General features: G+C 45.3%; 1 protein-coding gene across 4 annotated transcripts in view; it reads right to left on the bottom strand.

Moving 5' to 3' along the window:
* The window catches only part of FUBP3 (far upstream element binding protein 3), a 37,917-nt gene extending 19,457 nt beyond the window's left edge, over positions 1-18,460 (bottom strand). The window contains exons 1-7 of one of the 4 annotated variants that reach the window (XM_071766664.1): positions 18,274-18,460; positions 11,577-11,682; positions 6,081-6,131; positions 5,539-5,569; positions 4,678-4,727; positions 3,026-3,097; positions 2,257-2,314 (exon numbers count right to left, since the gene is read on the bottom strand). In XM_071766664.1, the coding sequence (XP_071622765.1) occupies positions 2,257-2,314; positions 3,026-3,097; positions 4,678-4,727; positions 5,539-5,569; positions 6,081-6,131; positions 11,577-11,682; positions 18,274-18,360 (455 nt within the window). In that variant the 5' untranslated portion in view covers positions 18,361-18,460. Of the gene's footprint in view, positions 1-2,256; positions 2,315-3,025; positions 3,098-4,677; positions 4,728-5,538; positions 5,573-6,080; positions 6,132-11,576; positions 11,683-18,273 lie in introns of all 4 variants that reach the window. The other 3 variants (XM_071766663.1, XM_071766666.1, XM_071766665.1) reach the window with 3 other exon arrangements.
* Positions 18,461-21,125: the final 2,665 nt, after the last annotated feature.

The raw sequence follows: 21,125 nt of genomic DNA on the forward strand, positions 1-21,125 counted from the left end.
GAGATATACAATATCTAGCAAAAAAATTCAAGCTCTGCTCTCCTTGAGTCAAGACAAAACACACACACACACACACACACACACACTACTCTGATACTAACACAGTACATGGGTTAACCATGCTCTGCTCAGCCACAGGCAACTGCCTTGCTCTTCTCTGCCTGCTCTTACCAGCAGCACCAGAACTGTTCTAACACAGCCTCTGCCCCAAGCAGTAGGTGCTGAAGTTACACCACGAAGTGAGGCAAGGATACTGCAGCAGCAACCAGTGAAAGACTGGGTTCTTCTACTCCTGGTGAGAAGAGACAGACACAAAGAAGCATTTGGGAGATTGAAGACACCTTCTCTCAAATCCTTAGCACATCAGAGGGAGCTGACAAGGCTTCCTGACATCTTGAAGACTCCTAGTACCAACACATCTGTCCTGCCCTTCTCCCCTAAACCTTTTCAAAGTAGGGAGAAAAAAGGCACCAGTTCCCTATTTAGCCTAAAGCAGCATCTTTCCCTCTCTCCACTTCATACCAAGCCATATTAGGCACCCAAGGAGGACTGTCTTCTCTCTGGAGATTAAGAAACAGTACAAAGCCATCCCTCACAACCAGACATGCACCCAAGACAGCTCAGGGGGTGGTGATCAGAGGCTGCACACAGAGCAGAGCACTGCTTTCTCTTGACTTTCCTCACAAAAGTGGAATTTTTGGATGTCCACTTCAAATATTCTGGAAGACTTGAGAGGTTTTACTAATCTATCTTTTGCATAGAGTTCTTCTAGTGACAATACAGAACCTTTAACAGTTATTATGCAATGTATTTCAGATGAGAAGGGGTCATCTGGAAACTAACTCCAAGTTTGCCACTGAATATAACTAATGGAAAGAAGCCTCACACAAAACACTTCACAAAGAAGCCTGACACCCAGTGTGGTTTCCATACTTCATTTTCTTTTTTTACATGTAGCCTGAAAAAGTAGTTCAAATAACCAACTAGACAAGAATTTCAGCACAACAGTAAATAAATTTGCCTGAGTCCATGTCCTCAGCACCTTGTTCTGCTTCAACAAAATGAGTATTTTCACTTTTCCTTTTTCTGTTTATATATATTTTACTTAAAGACAGCCTTGGACATGACTACATTCAACTGCTTATTTCAGAACCATGAAGTCTCAGCTAGACCTCTCCCCCATTCTCCCCCAACTGCATCTCATCAGGCATCCCAGCTTTTTAATATTTTGCTCTTGTTCTGAAACACCTTTTGCTAAATGGGAAAAAGCACTTCAATAGGAGCAAGAATACATTGCCTGCCCTATCATGTGAGCTTGCCAATTATATTTATTCTGGCTCACTGCTTGCAGCATTATGGTAGAATAAGGAGATTTAAGTACCCTTAGATCTCTTAGGAATGGAAGAATGATGAGTGTCTTCTCTTTAGAGAGAGTCTTTGTGCCCATGTATTTTCACTATCAAATGCAACTCAAAGATTTCCAGATGGATTTTAAAAAACCCACCTACCCAAAGGCTGGGGAGAGAAAGAGCAGCTCCATATGTTAAGTGTGTTCCTGTAAGCCTGAGGATCCTGGATCCAGTTCCAGCAGGAGGTCCTCAACTGGTTTGTGAGAGTCTCAAACTCAGCTCCTGGGAAGGGGGAGGGAGGAAACACTGTCCCTAAAGTTTCTATAGATCTAAAGAGTAGAAATCCCTGCTGGCTGCCCACGTGTCTGTACCATGCAGGGATCAGAATTCAAGATTTTGGTTCAGTCCTTTGCTTCTTGTTGGCAGCAATGCAGAGGCAAGCACACCCTTAGGCTTCATGCTGCTCTGCAACAACACCAACACCTCCAGATTATTCTGGAGTGGCACCACCAGGCTTTGGAGGCCTCATGCAGCCCTTCTTCAACTGGAAGGATGCTCATCTCAATAGGATTAGGGAAGCAAAGGGGGAAAGAGAGGTGCCCTTCAACAGCTTAGCTCAGTATCCTGGAAAGCTGCAGTTAGAAAACTGCATCCTAGGTGCCCTAAGAGCAACCTTGCCCTGCGGAGGGGAATTCCAAGGAAATTTCTGCAGAGGGTTCAAACTGCAACTGGAAAAAAGCCTTTGAGGTGCACGGTTTAAAGCATCAGACCAAGGGGTTCTATGCTCCCTCAAGTTTCTCTAGGCCAACATTTGCTGGTGTGGCTAACCAAGTAGCACCACTGACAGAGCACAGCATTAGGGAGAAGAGAGAGAAGGAGAAAGGAGAGAAATGAAATCAGAACTCACTCAATGCTCTCTGGAGTCCCAGTGAGTACGCAGGGTCTCTCAGGCATCCCACCACTGTCTACAAAGAAACAAGAAGGAAACTCTCAATACATGGAATTTTAAATAAATGGCATATTTTTAAGGAATTATCAAGCATTAATAAAAGCACCATCCCCCCACCGGCCTAAGCACGTTAATGAATTCAAAGACATTCAGGGTCAACATATTTTAAAAGATTTGCTGGATGTCTGCATTCTTTGAAAGCCTTTCCCCCCCCCCCCCCCAGTGAAAGGGAGGAGTAAGAACTCAGACTACATCCATCAAGTTTCCTGTCCAGCATTACAGTACAATCTTCCCCAAAGCAAATAAGCACTAGCACAGAACAAACAGATGGTCCCACTTTTCAGTGCAAGGTGAGCTGTACAAAAAAGTGCTGCTGCCCTTCTGAAATGTCTTTTACCAGGGATTGGAGCAGACTAATCAGAGACAAACCACAGAGCTGAGCAAAGTGGTACCACCAGGAGAAAACTCAATTTCAGGTCTAAGTACAAAATGACTTGTCCAACTGCACTGTACCCACCTGTTAGTTGAAGACAGTCCCTTAATTGTTTCACTCCCCAAACCACCTGACAAACCAGTTTTCTATGCTAGGCAGGAGGTCACAGCAGCTCTCCCATGCATGTTAGTGTCACCTCTACCAGTGGCCAGTGGTGACAACGTGCCAGCAGCACCTGATCGAATGGACCCGAGATCCTTCAGCATCAAAACTGCCATCCAAAGAGGCTCTTACCTGGAGCAATTTGAATTTTGCAGCCAGACTCTGCCTGAATCCTTGAGATCTGTTCTCCTCCCCTGCCGATTACTGAAATGAGTTGAACAAGCATCAGAACACACCATTTTTCCAAGCAACTGCAGAGCACCTTCCCCCTTTTTACTCGGCTGCTGCTATCTATAAAGGAACAGTTTGACTCCAAGATTGCAGAAGAGGCATCCACAGCATGATCAAATTTACCACAGTAGAAAAAAAACCCCAACATTAAATGACTGCTCAAAGTTATTCTTGTTGCTTAGAAAAACAGATCAAAACAGCCTGTCTTGCCCTGGAATGGAAATACACTGTCTGCAAGAAATAAGGCACTGGTTTGAGTGCTGCTGGAAAGTAATTTAAATAGATCTTGCTCAGCCTGAACCAATACTCTACTTATTTGGTGTACTAAAAGAGGCAAAGATATTTGCTTTTTTTTCTTTATAATTCATATTTTACTGCCTCTTGTCCACGGACATGCTGTTTGGTTGCTCTGCACTCAGAACCTCTACATATTCAGGTGCTCTATCAACCCTGAATAAAAACTAACACCCAGCTCCCTTAACTCCAGGAGCTGGCACACTGTTGTTTCACAATCAGACAGACAGATGAAGGCCTCATGAGGTTCAGCTCACCTCATATCCTTCCCAGACTGCAGCAGGAGCAAACCAGCCAGGTCTAACAGGTATGCCTGCCTCAAGATGCTCCCACAGAAGCAGCTCTCAGCTGCATGTTTGCCACCCTCCTGCACCCATCTCCCCCTGAACCAGGATGAGATTCAATAAAGAGATGATGCACCAGCAGGGGATGCAAGTTCCTCCCTCCCAGAGCCATCCCTCCAACATTGCCCTACACCTGGTACTGATAAATGGAAAGGTCCAGGAGAAGTGGTTTTTCCTTTGCAGGAATTTGTGGGGCAGTTTTAAAACATCTTTAGATGCCAAACACAACTTCATGTGCTAAGGGGTGATTATTCTGGCCTGTTATTTTCCTTTTTGCTCTCCATACATCAAATTGGAAGAGCTAAACAGAGATCTAGCAGAAGAAGATATGCAATCACTGAAATAACAGATCAGCAGGAGGTGCCATTGAAAGGAAGAGTAATGACCAACAGGAAGAAGAGAGAAATTAGGATCAAGCTGGAAAGAGAACAGTATCAGGAATGCAAATCTTGGAAAAATTCTCATTTGAGCAATGCATGCTGGTTGTGTTTCCCTGCAGCAAATGCACAAGAGATTTACAATTCTGTTTAACTTGCCTTGAGTCAGTTCTTACTCTAACATTTAAATGTTGCTTTCCTCCCTCAGCTCTCAGTTTTGCATACTCAGAGGAAGCAAGATGTTTCAGTGAAGGGAAATAAATTCACTTCTGACTTGGGAATCAAGAAGAGAATCTCTAAAACCCTCAGTAACTTGTACAACAAGTCTTGTCTTGTTCTTAGTACTGAGACACCAAGATTTTCCATGCAGTTTACACCTGGATTTTAAACACAGATTATTTGGTCTTCATGAAGACAGCAGGAGGCAAGGGTTATCCAAAGCTAGTAAGCACAGAAACTTGTGAGCATGTCAGAATAAACACCATTCCTGGACAGAAAACACATCAAGAAACATATCAAAAGCATCCAAGGTACTTACTAAATCCAACCATTTTATCAGGCACTTTGAACTCTTCTGTGATTACAGCCCTTAAAAAAAAAAAAAACAACAAAAAAACACAACAAAAACCCAAACAGTCATTATAATGAACAATTTGGAAGCCCACCCTTCTCTGTGCTGCCCTTCCTGAACATGAGCTTTAACCTAACATTAGAAATTGAAGGTTTTGCAGTTTTTACCTGTGTTCCTTGTGCTTTCTGCTGAGGCCCTCAACAACAAATTGGTTATGCTGGAAATGAACTACTACCAGCCCAAAAGTGAATCCAGATCTAGAAATGCTCTCCCCCTCCCTACTCAAATAAGACCATCAATTCCTCAAAATCACAATCTGAGAAAACTTGGTAATTCTACTTTTGTGTTAGGTGCTAAGACATGCTGCACAGCCACTTGCTTTGGACTCCCAAAGCCACTTCTGACAAAGGAGTCATCTCAAGTCATATTATACCAACAAACCAAAAATAAAATAAAATATTTAAAAAATAATCAACCTATCCACTTAATATTTTCAACTTCTATCAAAATGCCAGAAGTTTGGGGATTTTTGCTTTTTTTTTTTTTGTTTTTTTCTATCTTTCTGCCCAGCACAGGGGAAGGGAAAGGAGAGAATTTATTTTCTCTGCAGCCTGGTCCTGCAGGTTTTCAGAACCCAAATCCAAGTTTCACATCAACTCTTTTTTTCATCACACCAAACAGCCTTAGCAGAAATCCCAGCCTGGAGAAAACCTAAGCTGACAGCTTCTCCACATTCTCAACCTCTGACTTCCTAACACTACTACAGATGGTGGATCAATAAACAATTAGAATTGATCAATAAATAATAAAACATAACCCACTGCTTACCTTTGATGTACCAGGGCCCCTAACTGGTTACCTACTGTGGCAAAGAGAGAAAAAAGGGAAAAAAATCAAAGCATTAGCACGGATAAACTAACTTCATCCCTACTGAAAAAGAGTTCTTACCATTTCATCAAAAAAGAAAGAAAAGCAAAACAGTAATTTAGGTTCAGTGGCTGAAATGAATGCATTATGTGGTACAAAACAGGAGGGGATTTCTTGATCAACACACACCACAACCCAGTGTCCAGCTGAACACAGGATAGGGAATTGATCTGTGTCTCCCCATGCTGAGAGTCATGGGAGAAAATCCTGCCTGCCCAAATCCAAATCCCTGCAACTAACCTCCCCCCCTTTCCCAAATTAAACACAAAGTAGTAAAAAAAAAAACAAAACAAAACACCAAAACCCACAAAAAAATAAATAAAAAATGGAGGGGTGGAAGGAGAAGAGAAATTTCAAGCAGACTGGTATGTATTAAAAAGCAAAAATAAAAGCTGAGCAGACTCAAGATTTATTCCAGGCAAAAAGCATTTAAAGACACATACTTCTCTCTGTGTCTCTTATCTGTGCTCCATGGAGCCCACTTACACGGAGACCTGTTAAAGGAATAGGTCTGTTAAGTAACCTGGTGACACCCAAAAAACCCCCCAACAACAACAACAAAACACCACAACCCAGACACCTCATTTTTACTAAATACACACATTCCAGACATATCTGTGCTGTTTGCTGGTGGTCCATTTCTGATTAGCAGTTATCTCCTCCCTGACAACCTCCACACTGATTTCTCCCCCCCACAACCCCAATAAATGAGATCCTTCTTCCAAATGTTAATGGGGAAAAAAAAAAAAAAAAAAAAATATCATTAGACCAACTCATGCAAAGTGGGAACACACACCCTGCTGGGCTGCCTACTGGATTTTGCCTGCAGCAAACCAGCTAAAAACCAGACCATTTGGTCCTAACAACCAGTTGTAAGATTATATTGCATGCCTGGAGGGCACATGTAGCCAAACAAATGAAATCGACCAACATGTGAGCTGGGATAATAAAGATGCTGTTTCAAACTACCTTGCAGCAACCTGCACATTCTTTGACCTGAAATAAATTGGCAATCAGCTGGCAGAGTTAGGAAGCGGATGCATCCCACACCCTCTTAAATTCAGTAGAAAAATGCATAAAGTTTGTGGCCAGTCACTTTTCTCAAATAAAAAATAGACAAAGAGAGTCAATACTGTGTTTCTGCTGCATGTCAATACCTTCAAAATAGTTCAGGACCAAAATATTGACAGCATGTGTATTTTATTACTCTCCCCAGCTCAGCAATAAGACGACTGCTGCGTTATTGACTCCATGGGATTTGTCTTTGCATATTCTCACCCTGAATATGAAAAGCTCTAATTTGGTAACTATCAATACTGGAGCTGACAAAGGTGGGTGATGTAATGGGGAATATTTGCTCTAGCTGATAAACTACTGCAGCAGAGCTGAGCAAATACAACCAACCAAATTCAGACTCTTGCCATCTTACCCCGGATCGTCCTCCCAACTATTTTCACTCCAAGCAGCAGGTCTGCTGCCTCTTGCTGTAGAGTGGGATTGCCCTTGCCAGGGCCCAGGCTGCCCATTATCCCAAGATGCCAGAATGAGTGGTCTTAACCTGACAAGGCTGTATTTAAATATCCACTTCACATTTCAATTCCCCAGAACAGCTCTCTTAGCAGCCTGCTCCACCGCAGCCGCTGCCCACAAATTATGAGCCAGACACACATCCTATAATCAACTCCTGAAGTTCACACAAGGAACAGAAGAGCCTTCATTTTGTAACACAATCCTACACTTGAGAAAGACAACTTCCTAAGGGAAAAACTCGACATTAAATCAGTTAGGGAAATAATGCTCTAGGTCTACGGAACAGAAAGTCTCCAACCCGTTCCAAGTACGACACAAACACAGTAAACCATTCACCATTACAGGCAGATGCCACATTTGCTGAATATTTATTGTACAAATTAGTTAAAAAAAAAAAAAATGAAGCCACAGTAACTTATGTGCAAGGTCATTCCTTTCACATTTCACAGCCTCTCCAAGAGCTGAGATAGAAAACAGGTGGAGAGAACTGGTAGTGATTCACTTGAAGTCAGTTTTTGGACAGAAAAGAAACCAAGTGGCTTCACTCCCAACAACCTAAAGGTCCATTCCTTCACCAAGATGTCCACTTGGCTTGGAAAGATTTTTTTCTAACTTGGAAAAGTTAGAACACTAACAAGAGAGACAGGGCTGGGGCAGATCATGCTTAAGGCAGCACTGGAAGGTGATGTTCTGTTCACCACCTTTCTCTTCACTCACAAACTACATAGACATTTCCCCCTTTTATATGTACTGAGTACAACTTAGCTGTAGCTGCAATCATTTCACTGAAAACACAGCAAAATGATGAATAAAATCAGCACAATTTCCTGTTAACAGCACCAGCTGGTTGATAACTCTTCACTCTGCTTTAGGCTTCACCTTAACTGAATTCTACCTAACAGACACTCAAAAACAAATGGAGATTTTTTTTTTTCCATTCCATAAAACAGAGCACTGCCTCCCACTAAATTAATGTGCATGATGGGAATATACAATCCTGTCAAGGATATCTTTATGGCTAGGATAAAATCTGAGTGACACATCTCCTGGAGAGCACTGGAACAGGGTTCCATTTCATACTTTTGAATGAAAAAGGGATCAACATAAATTTTAGAAAGCCCCTAATTCTTTATCATTAAATATTGCTAGGTTTTTCTTTAATTAATGGTCAATATGTTAAAAAATTAATAATTTCCAAAATTTTTTTCACTACAAATCTTTATAGGCTTTTTTCCCCATCCCTTAAACTGCCTTACTTAAAAAACAGTGATCTGTAAAATTGCAATTTTGAAAAACATTGGCCCTTTGTCTATAACACTGAAGATTTTGCTGAGAGATTTGGATTTTTTGCCCTGGTACTGATCCTGCTGCAGATGTGTCAAGGAGCATCACTGCCAACTATCAACAGCAGTAAGACAGGGATAAGATTTTTCTTCTGCCATCAGTATTTTCACTGAAAGTATTTTGGAGCACAAGAATGAAGTCTTCTCTACAAAAGGGCCCTGTTGTGTTTAAGCCCCTGGGGCTCTACTACAGTCAAGCTTTGCAATCCCAAAACTGGACAACTTAATATCAACCACAGGAAAGGCACAGGGTGAAGAGAGGTGGGAGGATTCCCCAAGGTCTCTCTCATTTTTGTTTTTCCAGAAATGCCACCAGGGCTCTGCAGCTGGGGGCTGAACCTATCTGTAGTGCTCACCTTTGCTGAGAAACATTAGCTGGGGCAAGTGGCCATATAAATGCTGAGTAGGACTTGCTGTGAGCAGTACAAACAAACCTGATCTCTCCCCTGCACTATAGCTATTTGCAGGATTACTTTCAAGTTGTTTCCAGAAAAGGGAAATAAAGAAGGCAGGGAAAAAGAAATAATCAATCTCCAACTCCATCTAATACCAATAGACCAGGTCACCAGCCCTAGCAGCTCTTCATTTCAGAGGAAGGTTATGTTAAGGGAAGTGCAAAAGGCACTCACACAATCTGGTTTCCAATATTATGACAAATCTATTCTTCCTGGAAATGCTTTTAAAAGCAGCTGAATTTGTTTTGACCACACATTGTCACCCTGTCTTCAGCCCACTTCCAAAGCTGACATCAATCAGCCATGCCAGCAGCTGGTTACAGAAATGGACAGGCAGAATTAGATTTTCCTGAGAGACAGACAGTTTTCTTGTCACCTTAAATACTTCCTCTGAACCTATTTTATTCAGAATTATCAGAACACAAGTCATTTTCTAACAGCTACACAGGGGTAAGGAAGCAGTGAAAACTGCACCCAGCTGTGAACAGGCAGCATACAGAAGTAAACAATCATAACATTTACCACCAGATTTGTTTCCAAGATACCCAGAGCAGCAGAATGTATCCAAACCCCCACACTATAAAACCTCCAGAGGACGTTTGACAATACAAATAATTGCTTATTGACAGTGACATCTCCAAACTGTCTTTCACAGCCAAGCAGAAAATGGAGAAAAAAATGTGGGCATGCAATCCTGACACCTCTTGTTCACAGAGAACTCAAGTATCACCCAAGAGCTTCCCTAATTCAAGTGTCTTATAAAAAGCAACAGCCCTCTTCCAGATGCCTACAGGTGAATCTGCATTGCAGACTTCCAGTGGCAGCAAAACTGACTGAGGTATGGATCAAACCACAAAAAAAACCAGAGTGCAAGAAGCACCTGCTGCTCCAGGAGCTCCTTTGCCAGGCTCCAGCCCTGGGTATGGAGCTGAAATAAAATAAATAAAAAATAAAATCAGAAATAAACCCCAAGATGGCCAAAGCTGAAAGACACAACACAAACCTCACTCCTGCCCTGACAGCTGCTTCTTTGGGAAATTCCAGCTCTTTAAAGTATTATTTCCATCATTTCTCTTCTCCTCTAAGATCTCACAGGTCAGGTTTTTAGGAAGTGAGCTGGACAAAGTCAGAATATCTGCAGTTTCACTGGGAGAACCCCAGGGCAAATAGAGCACTTGGGGCTACTTTAAAAAAAAGTCAGAAACAAGGCTCAGTCTGAACAAGCACCTGGGGTGAGCAAACTACCAGCAGGGCTTTAGTGTCAGAGCAAGATCTGTACAAGAGTCAGGAGCAGAGCTGCTGGAAGGTTCTCCCAGGAATGACACCTGCAGTTATCACAACACATGAGACCAGTTGTATAATGTCCATTTCTAGCCCAGACTGCAACTGTATTGACAAGGTCTGTGTCAACACAAACAAGGCTCAGCAAGAAACAGGGCTCACCAGTAAAAGTTTAAGTACAAAGTCCAACTTGCTCTGTCATTAAGTGCTATGAGCATTTCAGGTGCTAAAAGTCCCTAAAAAAACAAAAAAAAAAACAAAAAACAAAAACATTCTGTCAAGAGGTGAGGTTTCTCAGCTCAATCTGATGAATCAATGCAAGAAACAGGTAGCACTAATACCCCAAATGGCTGGCTCCAAAGTGAGCTTTGAGGCTTTTCCACACACAGCCACTTATCTATCCCATCCAGACACAACTCAAAGCTGCTCAGCAGTGCTGAAGAGGCTGCTTGACAGCTGAGCACCTCCCCACAAAAACCATCACAGACCAGTGATGCCAGCTCCTGCCTCCTCCCAGACACAGGGGCTCACCCAGACCAACCCCTCCTTTCCTAAAACACCAAACCAGCAGCAACCTCTTGCTCCCATGGAGCCAACAGCAGAGAATAAAGCAGATTGTGGCATGTGTTCAGAAAGCAGTAATGTTAACAAGCCAGAGGCCACCCAAGAAAGAAACTTCTCCATGTGACCCAACATGTTTTTTGCAGAATGAGAAGCAGGCTTGCAGTATTTTCAGCCTTTGTATCAGAGGGAAAAAATTATTTTCAAAATGTAGTGTTAGGCAGCTTTTTTCCTCATCTCCTCAGTATTCCTGTGAACTGTCTGTGGGGGAGACAATTAACCCTGCAGGGCTACCTGTGTCAATAAAAATACCAGAGGAAAGAGGAAAAGGAAGACATAGCCACATTTTTTTTTTTAATAACCACCCACAGGAAAAGCTGAGCTCTTTGCATCTATATAGCAGCAGATAATACAGAATAAACACTTCTTGGAACAGTGCACATTATTAGATTTGTAAAAAAGAAAGCAGCTCTTCTAACATTTTTGTTATTCTTACCAAAGATAAGAAACTACAACTTATTTTAAGATACACCTCATGCAACAACTACACATTACAGTTACAATCACAGTCAACAGAGTAATTAATTCCTTAGCTGCAGCCTCAGAGCCCTGTGCTGGCCAGAGAGGACTCATCAGCATGGGGAATCTTGTCTAAAAATTCTATACATAGGAAGATGCTTCTGCTTTCTGTCCCTAAAGCAGACAGCTGCCTCCATAGGTGAATTTCAGGAGCTTCACCCACAAGATGGACTGACCCCAGCCAGCTTACCTCCATCATCCAGGGGCCTTTTCTGCACTCCATAACCGTAGACTGATGGGTCCACAAGTGTTGTAGAGTTATTCAAGTGAGGAATATCTCCAATTTTAGCAGCAATCTGTAAAAACAGGGGATAAAGGCATGATTAGCACACCTGAAGTTTCAGCCACCACCAGCTAAACACTTTCTTCCAGTAAGGCATTGACTCCAGTCCAGTCTTCTCTGAGCAATTCCTATATAGGTGCCTTTAGAACAGTTCCAAGACAGCAGTGGTTCATTTGGAAAGTAAACAATTTTCTACTTGCTCTTAATATTTGTTTAACTAAGACCACATTCACCCAGTTCCTCTTCCTCATCATCAGCAGGTATTTACTCACTGGATGATTTTATTCAGGTTTGTTCACTCAGTGGACAGCTGACAAGCTAAAACTTGCCAAGAAAAGAGTTCAAATTAGCTCACCAGCTTTTTGCTGGAGAAGCTGCCACCCCCATAGCTGTGCAGAAGGACACAACCTTCCTCCTGTGGCCCTGCATAAGGAAAAGCAAGCTCAGACATCAGTGGGGGAGTAGAAGGAGAAGGACATGGAAATACTCAGCACAAGGACAGGTTTGGGAGCTCCCTGTCAAAGAGCCTGGCTCACCTTGTGTTTGCTGGAGGAAGAATTAAGCCAGTGGGCAAATTATTAGCTAAGAATTAGCTAACTCTACTTGTGTCACTGCTTCCATCCCTTACAGAGGGGTAAGGGGCAAACCAGGATGCAAGGAGGGTATTTACAGGAAAGAGGAGGCAGCCAGGTACCACAGGAAGAGGACCAAGGGAAGCCAATTAACTGTGTGAGACAGACACCTAAACATCACCCAATAAAAGCACAAGTTAAGCTCATTTCTAGTGGCATTTGGAAGACATCTCTATGCTGACAGACAACAGCTCTTCCATCTGCTCTCCAAGCTCACTCTAGAGATGTCCAGGTGCATCCCTTTGGTGCTATTCCCAAGTTAAAGCCCCCAGCAGGGAGAGGGAGGCTGCAGTCTCCCAGCAGCCCCTGCCCACATGAAATACTTTGCTGTAAGAAGCAAGTGCAGAACAAAATAGTTAAAGAGCAAAATCAAAGCATGTTGCATTCTCCAGCTTCCTTTTCCAGCAAAAAGAAACTCATTGAATAGGGTCTTTATGAGGAGCCTGATCTCTCTCTCTTATAACTGGGATTTCACCAGAGAAGAAGCACTAGGAATAGAGAAAAGAGAAATTTACAGAGATCTGTTTTAAATGAAGATGAAGGAAAAAGACAAATGGAACTAAAGGTGTTTCTAAAATTTGAGTTTCACTTTACAGCAAGACATCTACAGTAATTCTGGGTCTTGAAACTCTCAGCTGCTACCATGGAATAAACTGCCCAAGACTCAGAACCACAAGGTAATTAAAAAAAAAAAAAAAAGCTATTTGAAATAATCTTAAAAAACTGAGGGCACTGCTTTTAGAAAGAGAACAGAAAACATTATCTTTGATGACTTGCATGAAAAGGGCTCCAAGTTTACACCACCTTCTTCTCACAATCCACTCTGTCCTGTCTACTTTTAGAAAGTCAAGAACTTTGCTGTGTCAGAAATGCCAGGAGCTAAAGTTTTCCTGAGGGACCAGCACAGGGATCATGTAGTGAGACTTGATGATGAGCACCCCAGATAGAACATCTCCAAAACTACTAAGCCCATGGAAATCTGACTCTGGAAGCATTACCAGACTACCCCTTATTTACCACAGATCAGAGAGAGCACCAGGTGATGCACTGGGATTTTTTTGTAGAAAACTGTCCTGCATCCATGGTTCCAGCCCTTTACCCACACTCATTCCCCTTATATTTGGGATGCAGAGGATTTTAATGAAGGTATGAAGGGCACAGAAGTTTCTTGACTACTTCAATGCTGAAAAATAAATTGAAATTTTATTTCATAGCCACCTATGAACAGCTTTCAGATAATAACTTACAAACATGCCAAAAGGAAGAGTGTCAGGTATAACATAACCTGGAATGTTTTGGAAGAGTTGCTGTGTGCCATATATGACTGCTCTGTTATTTACCTGAAAAATGTATTTTAAGTTATGGAACCTGCTAGCTGACAGTTTGGAGCTAAAATCATACACCACATGCTCAAGTGAAAGAAAAAAGTCTGTGGAGGGAACAGAAGCTGGTCTGGAAAAGGAAGGTGGCATGAAGCACAACCAAGGCTGTCAGCTCTCAGAACTGTGCTCAGCACACAGTTACCACCCTGGCACAGAACCCTCCAAGTAAAGGGCAAAATAAGAGACTCAAAGCAATATTTACATTACCATATTTTGGGATATTTGCCTTTCTTTATTATTTTTTTTCTTTCTTCTTTTCTTTCTCCTTTATTTCATCTCCCACCCTTATCTCTACAGCCTCCCAGCTGTCACCAGATTACACACAGACAACTTGCCACTTCCCAAGAGCTGGAAAAAATACCCTTGCAAAATTAAGACTTGGACTTTTAAATTCAATGGAGCAGCTGACACAAGTTTTTATTCCTTGATGTTCAACTTAAAATGGGACCCTTGCTTTTTACTACAGGTTCAGCAGGGAGATAAGCACAAAAGTTAGAACACAGCAAAAGCAAGCTGACCCAGCCCTTATCTGACTAGATGACCTTGAGTAATGCACTGCCAGCCACTGCTTTTGTCCCATTATGTGTCAGTCTTCATTTTTTTTTCCTCTGAACAAACACATTTTACTAAGCTCTGAAATACACTGGAAAAAAGCATCACTACCACAGAACTCTTTCTTCATCAATTTCCTTAAAATAAAGCTCTCCAGCAAACACTTTAAAGGACACAGCACAAAGCTGAGCTACAAAATGCAACAGTAAAGCCAAGAAAAATGAAGAAAATACCCCACAAAGTTGTGTGAGGCATATGTGTTTTTCTATAGTTCACACTTCTGTCCTCCATGACCTTTAACACCCTTTAATGTGGTGTGATACCAAAAAACTTTCACATATGAAGCTTCTTGGCTGGGTCCAGTGGGACTCAAACACCACAATTCAGCTTTCAAGAGAAAGGACAGAACTTCTGGGAAGAATATTTCCATTCTGTCCTGCAAAAAACCAGCAACTGACAAACCCCACCAATTCCAGGCATTAGCAGGAGGTAAAACAACAAGGTGCTGTCATCTGATCCTTCAGACAGCTCTAGAGCTTCTGCTTCTCCTCCCACTCATCAAGCAGAAGGGACCTAAGGTGGCACATTAGGGGCTTACCAAGCCACAGCCTTTCCTCTTCACAGCATTCCCAGAAATTTGGATTCAGAGGAGCAGCACAGCACAGAGAACACGTGTTGTAGTGGAAATGAGACTGCAGAGGAGGACAGGAGAGGGTAAGAACCAAGCAAGCCCCTTGTTCAATAAAACAAAACAAGGCCACTCTGAGGGAAATCCATTCTCCTCCAAAGCAGGGGCAGCTCTGCTCATTTTTTTGATCCATTTACTCAAAAGGGGAGCAAACATCCTCTCTTTCTCACCCTCCCCCCACTGCAAAATGCCCCAGAAGAAAAACCACCCTGCCAGGGAGATCACTCACCACCTATGATCCATAAGCTAATCCACTCACTTGAGGCATGGTGCAGAAGATGCAGAACAGACCATCCCAAAGCCCCAGCATTCCCTTGAGAAAGGAATCTTTGATACATCCCAAATATTTAAGAGTCCACAAAAAAAAAAAAAAAAAAAAAAAAAAGCACCAAGCAAGTCCAGCACAGCCACTGAGAGCAACGTACAAATAATTTATTTCCAAGTTATTCCAGATTTCTTACTCTTATGTCATCTCACATCCCAGTGACTTTGAGGAATGCAGTTACTGGGACTGATGAGGAAAGCCTCCCCTGTTCTGAATTACTCAGTTACGAACAGCTAAGCACAGCCCAGCTCCAGTGCTTTCATGAGAGCTGAAATGAGTGAATTTGATTGCCAGGCTTCAGTGCAAGATTAAACTGAGTTGAAATGTCAAGCCAGAGCTGCCACACCAACCCCCAAAGCAAGAACTAGGACTGAATGTCATTCCTCTGCTCCCTCTCCACTTTAAATAAAAACTAATATTCATTAAAGGCTGCAGCAGAACAAAAGCTGACATCTATGTACCAAACCAGCACAATCCAATCAAATCCAGCACTAAACACAGGCTGTGACAGCTCTGCCATCACCTCCAGAGAAGTTTTGGGATTACCTGCCTGGACATCTCCCCTGCTTCTCCACCAGGATGTTCCAGACTGCCTGGCTGGGATGTGGACACCTTGACCACTGAGCAGTGAAGATCAGCTGCATCCACATTTGGGAACAAGTCACCACTTGTGACAATGTGGCCCTGCTGAACTGTGCAGGAGAAGATCCCCTGCTGCCTTACAGAGCTGCTGAAAAACTACTTTAAACCAAGCATTTCTGCAGGGGGGGAAATATTCTAGCACTTCCCAGTAATTCCTTTCAGCCCACAAATAGTAATGGAAAAAAAAATAAGTATCACATTCAACAGGCAACTCACTGCACAAAAACTTAGGGCACTGGGCTCCCAGGGACACAAGCAGAGTGCACAATTCCAAAGGCATTTGTTTCCAGCAGGAAAAGAGAGCAGGAAAGTTGTTCTGCTGCACTGCCTGACCTGAAGTTGGCAGCTTGGAAGATTTCATAGAATCATGGAATGGTTTGGGTTGGGACCTTAAAATTATTCAGTTCCAACCCCCCTGCATGGGCAGGGACACCTCCCACCAGACCAGGATGATCAAGGTCCCATCCAACCTGGCCTTGAGCACTTCCAGGGATGGGGAATCCACAGTTTCCTTGGGCAGCCTGTTCCAGTCTGTCACCACCCTCACATTAAAGAATTTCTTCCTAATATCTAACCAAAATCTCCCCAATTCAAGTCTGAAACCATTTCCCTTGTCCTCTCATTACACACCTGTGTCAAAAGCCCTCTCCCAGCTTTCCTGTAGCCCCCTTTCAGCTACTGGAAGGTTTGAAATCTTCCAGTTCAGCCTGACTCAAGTTGTAAGCTCACAGTAACTCGTTCCCTCCAGTTTAAGCAACTCAACACCCAAACTGGAGCGAGCACAGGGAGGTTACAGAATCATTTAACACTTCAACTCCTTCATGTGTGGGCTGAGGGCCTCATGGATTCACCCCCCAAACACAACACCAGCACCCACACAACACAGACCCAGAGCAGTCTGCAGTTAATGCTGTTTTTTCCCTTAATTCTCCCCAGGGCATCCCTCCTGGCACATGTTAAGCTGCCACTGCTCAGGTGAGCACTGCACCACAGCACTTTCAACTCACTAAACAAATTTCACCAAGCTGCAACTTACCAGCAAATAATTCTTTTTATTCAGCTGCTAATGGCCAATAATATCATCAGATATACACACAAGAAGTTTTTGCAATGAGAAGCCTTCAGGAAAAGACCAAACCAAGGGAAACACAGCTGCAACACCTCTCAATTTCACTGCATCAGGTGGAGAGCCCTGCAAAAGCTTTCAGGCATCCCACACCACCAAGACCACTGTTAGTCACTGAAAAAAAAAAAAAGGGACACATGGCCTCACACTCTGGGAAGCAGCCAACATGTAACCTGCCCACTGAGGAAGAAATCAACAACCATGGAGCAGAGCAGCTCCTGGTTTCTCTGGGAAGGTGCAAGATGGGTCACTGCAGAGCACACAGAATGCAGACCTGGTGCTGTCCTGACTCACAAGTGAACCCTGAGCCACTTCAGTTCCATGAGAGTGATTGCTTGAAAGGCCTGAGGATCCAGCTCAGTTTCTTCAGAGGTTTCTCAGTGAAATGAGAAAAGCAAGGCTGGGCATCAGAAGGAAACATTTCCCACCCGGCCTGTAACATCAGAAAGAATAAAGTCAGGGTCTCACTGTGCCAGCTGGGCTGAGGTCCAGGTGTTTGGCTGTTTAACAGCTCATTAAGGTGCAGTTCCTAAAGAAGAGGCAAATGCCACGTGTTGGGAGATGGCACCAACACCTGGAGCAGGCAGGGAACACCAGATGTGAGGATGAGCAAGCACAGAACCTGTGCTGTGAGCAGCAGCTTCATGTTCCTGGAGCCACCTTCCACAAAGAGAGGAGCACACAAACACCTGGAACAGGCTGTACTGGAGGCTGGGGGGGGGTTGATGGCTGCAGGGCTGGATGCTCTCACTGAAAGTTTCCATTTTAGCCCCATGGAAGCTTAGAAATTCCTTTGGGAAGCACTTCACCCTTCCCTCCCAGGAGAGAATGCAAACCTCCCACTCCACCAGAGTTTCTCCTGACCAGCCTAATGCGCTATTAACACTCGTTAAAAAAAAAAAATCAAACATTAAGCTCCCCCCTACCCCCTACAAACCACCAGACAGCCCTGGGCAGCGCAGAGCTCCCGCAAGGCCTCTCCTTCCCCGCACCGCAGCGTTTGTCCCGGAGGGCTCTGTCACCGAGCCCTCCCCGGCCTGTCACACCCCCCGCACCCCCTCCTGCTCCTCTCCCAACACCGGGGTGGGCGCGTTGGTCCTCAGAGGAGCCTCCGGTTCCCTCCTCCCGGCCGAGGGGCAGCGGGGCCGCGGCTCTGCCCCACCCGGCGGCTCCGCCTCAGCCCCGCGGCCTAGCGGCGCCCCGCGGCCTCCTCCTCCTCCTCCTTCCCGCCCCCGGCCCCGCCAGCCCGGGCCTCACCTGCCGGACCCGGTGCAGAGCGTCCACGAAGCCTTCGGCTTTGATCCCTACGGGCGCCGGGCTCTGCCCCTGCGCCAGCTCCGCCATGGCCCGCGCACCGCGCCCGCAGCCGCCGCGCCGGCCCGGCCCGTCCCGTCCCGCCGCTCCGCCCGGGGACCCGCACCCGGAAAGGGAAGGAGCCCCCCGCTTCCGGCGGAAATGGGAAAGGAGGGGGGGGAAAAAAAGGGCGGAGAAGGGGGAAAAGGGGAGGAGTGGATGGGAAGGGGGGGGGGGGGGGGGGCTGTGCTCCCGCTGCGCGTCACCGGCGCTCACGTGCCGAGGGCGGGAAAAGCGGTGGAGGGGGGGGAGGGTCCGGGTGTCCCCTCGGGTGTCACCTGAGGTGTCACCTCCCGCCCCGGCACCGGGAAACCTGGGGCGAGGGGCAGCAGCCAGCGAGACCCCTGCCTGTGCCATCCTCTGCCTGTACCCCATCCCCTGAATGAACCCCCATCCTCTGCCTGTACCCCATCCCCTGAATGTACCCCCATCCCCTGCCTGTACCCCCATCCTCTGCCTGTACCCCATCCTCTGCCTGTACCCCATCCCCTGAATGAACCCCCATCCTCTGCCTGTACCCCATCCCCTGAATGTACCCCCATCCCCTGCCTGTACCCCCATCCTCTGCCTGTACCCCATCCTCCACCTGTACACTCATCCTCTGCCTGTACCCCCATCCCCTGCCTGTACCTCATCCCCTGCCTGTACCCCCATCCCCTGCCTGTACCTCATCCCCTGCCTGTAGCCCATCCTCTGCCTGTGCAATCCCCTGAATGTACCCCCATCCTCTGCTTGTACCCCATCCTCTGCCTGTACCCCCATCCTCTGCTTGTACCCCATCCTCTACCTGTACCCCCATCCCCTGCCTGTACCTCATCCTCTGCCTGTTCCATCCTCTGCCTGTACCCCCATCCTCTGCCTGTACCTCATCCTCTGCCTGTTCCATCCTCTGCCTGTCCTGTCAGGCTGTCCCTGCCCCATTCCTGTCTCTGCCCATCCCGGGGTGGATTTGGGGCTGTCCCACAAGGACTGACACCCACCCTCCCTCTTTCCTGATCCCCAGCATTTTCCTCCTGGCAGAAGTCAGGGTGGATTCTCCTGCTCAAAACACCCATTTATTTGAGGAGAAAGGGGCACAGCCCAGGAGGGAAGGATTTTAAGATGAGTTATGGTCCCAGCAGCCACCCCTGGTCACAGCTCAGGGTGTTTCTCCAGCCACACTCAGGGTTTTTGGCACTGAGCCCACGGCCAAGTGACCAGGGTGCCAGGAAGGTGACAACAAGGTGTGGCTGTGGATGAGCAGGGAGGGAGCCTGGTGTGAAGAAGACATCAGGCAGGAATTGAAAAAGAAGGAAATGACAGGCCTTAAACACTTCCAGAAACAAATTTCGGATGTAAATCTTGCTTTGGAGAGGGAAAAAAAAAAAAAAAAAAAAAAAAAAAAGAGAGAGAAAAGCAAAACAGGGGAAATAAAAAAAAAGCAGAGTGGTTCTACTCCTCCATCACCCACCTCCCCCCTCCTGAGACACACACACCTTCACACACACAGACACTGAAATTAGTTGTGACAGCTGAAATTCTCCTCTCGTCGGACGCCGTTTGACAGGGTACTTAAAAAAGGAGGAGGGGAAAAAAAAAAAAATAAAAAGGAGAAGGAGAAGAAGAAAAGGGAAAGTGGTTTGGTGTCGCGTGGGGGGGGTGATGAGGTGGGGGGGTTTGAAGTGATACAAGGCACATAATTCAGGCTTCTTGGATTGCAAAAGCTCCTCTTACCTAAAGGGCCTGCTGCCTTTATTTTTATCCAAATGGCTCAATTACTGCAAAGCCCCACAGAGAAAATTATGGATGTTTGTCTCTATTTTTCTCCCCTTGTCTCGACAACTGTAGATATTTTGTTTTCCTTCTTTCCATCTCTTTTTTTTTTTTTTTTTCTTTTTTAATTCCCTTTTGGTGGTGGTGGGTGTGAGGGGGTGGGATATTTTGTTTTCCTTCTTTCCATCTCTTTTTTTTTTCTTTTTTTCTTTTTTAATTCCCTTTTGGTGGTTGGTGGTGGTGGGTGTGAGGGGAGGGGGGAAGTGGCCAGCAACTGGGGATGGATGAGGAGATGAGGGGGACCTGGGGTAAGGGACATGGTGGCCCTGCCACTCAGTCCTCTCTCCATCTTCCCCACATCACCTCACACATTTGTGCTCCTGGATTCCCCTCACCCTTCTCCTTTCCTCCATCCCTCTCTCCCTCTTTTTCCTCCCCCCTTTTCCCTCCTCTCCTTCCCCCTGCTCTCCACCCCATCACCCCCTCCCCGTGCCTCTCAAAGCCGCCGTAATAGCAGCTTGTTTGGCACTTCACTTGGTCTCAATGAGAAAATTCCCCCTTCTCCCTTTTTTTTCCCTTCGTTATTTCCAAACCCTGCAATAGCTCCTTTGCTCGGGGCTGCGGGAAGTGCCCATTTTTCAACATTTTTCTTTGCTTTATGTTTGTCATCCTCTGAATTACCGCACCGGGGAGTCCAGTCAGCCCGACACCGGGCTCTGCTGTTCACGCCTCTCCTGCTCCTTGAGATCATGGAGGGAGAAATTAGTTATTTATTTCCAGCACCACTGCAATGCACTTCCCTGCAGAATTGTTTGTTTTGATCCCCTGCTGGAAAAGGAGGCTCTGCAGGGAATAACAGCACCGGGATGCAGGGCGGGGTGTGGGCAGCATCGGGGGCCTGGAGATGGAGAGGGGTTCCCACTGTGCTGAGATGCTTCTCCGAGGTCTCTCCTGGAGTGGGTGCTCTTTGGAGTTCCCAGGTGATGTTGTTCCATCAGTTGTCC

The sequence above is a fragment of the Heliangelus exortis genome, chromosome 22, assembly GCF_036169615.1.
Source record: "Heliangelus exortis chromosome 22, bHelExo1.hap1, whole genome shotgun sequence".
Classification (NCBI taxonomy): domain Eukaryota; kingdom Metazoa; phylum Chordata; class Aves; order Apodiformes; family Trochilidae; genus Heliangelus; species Heliangelus exortis.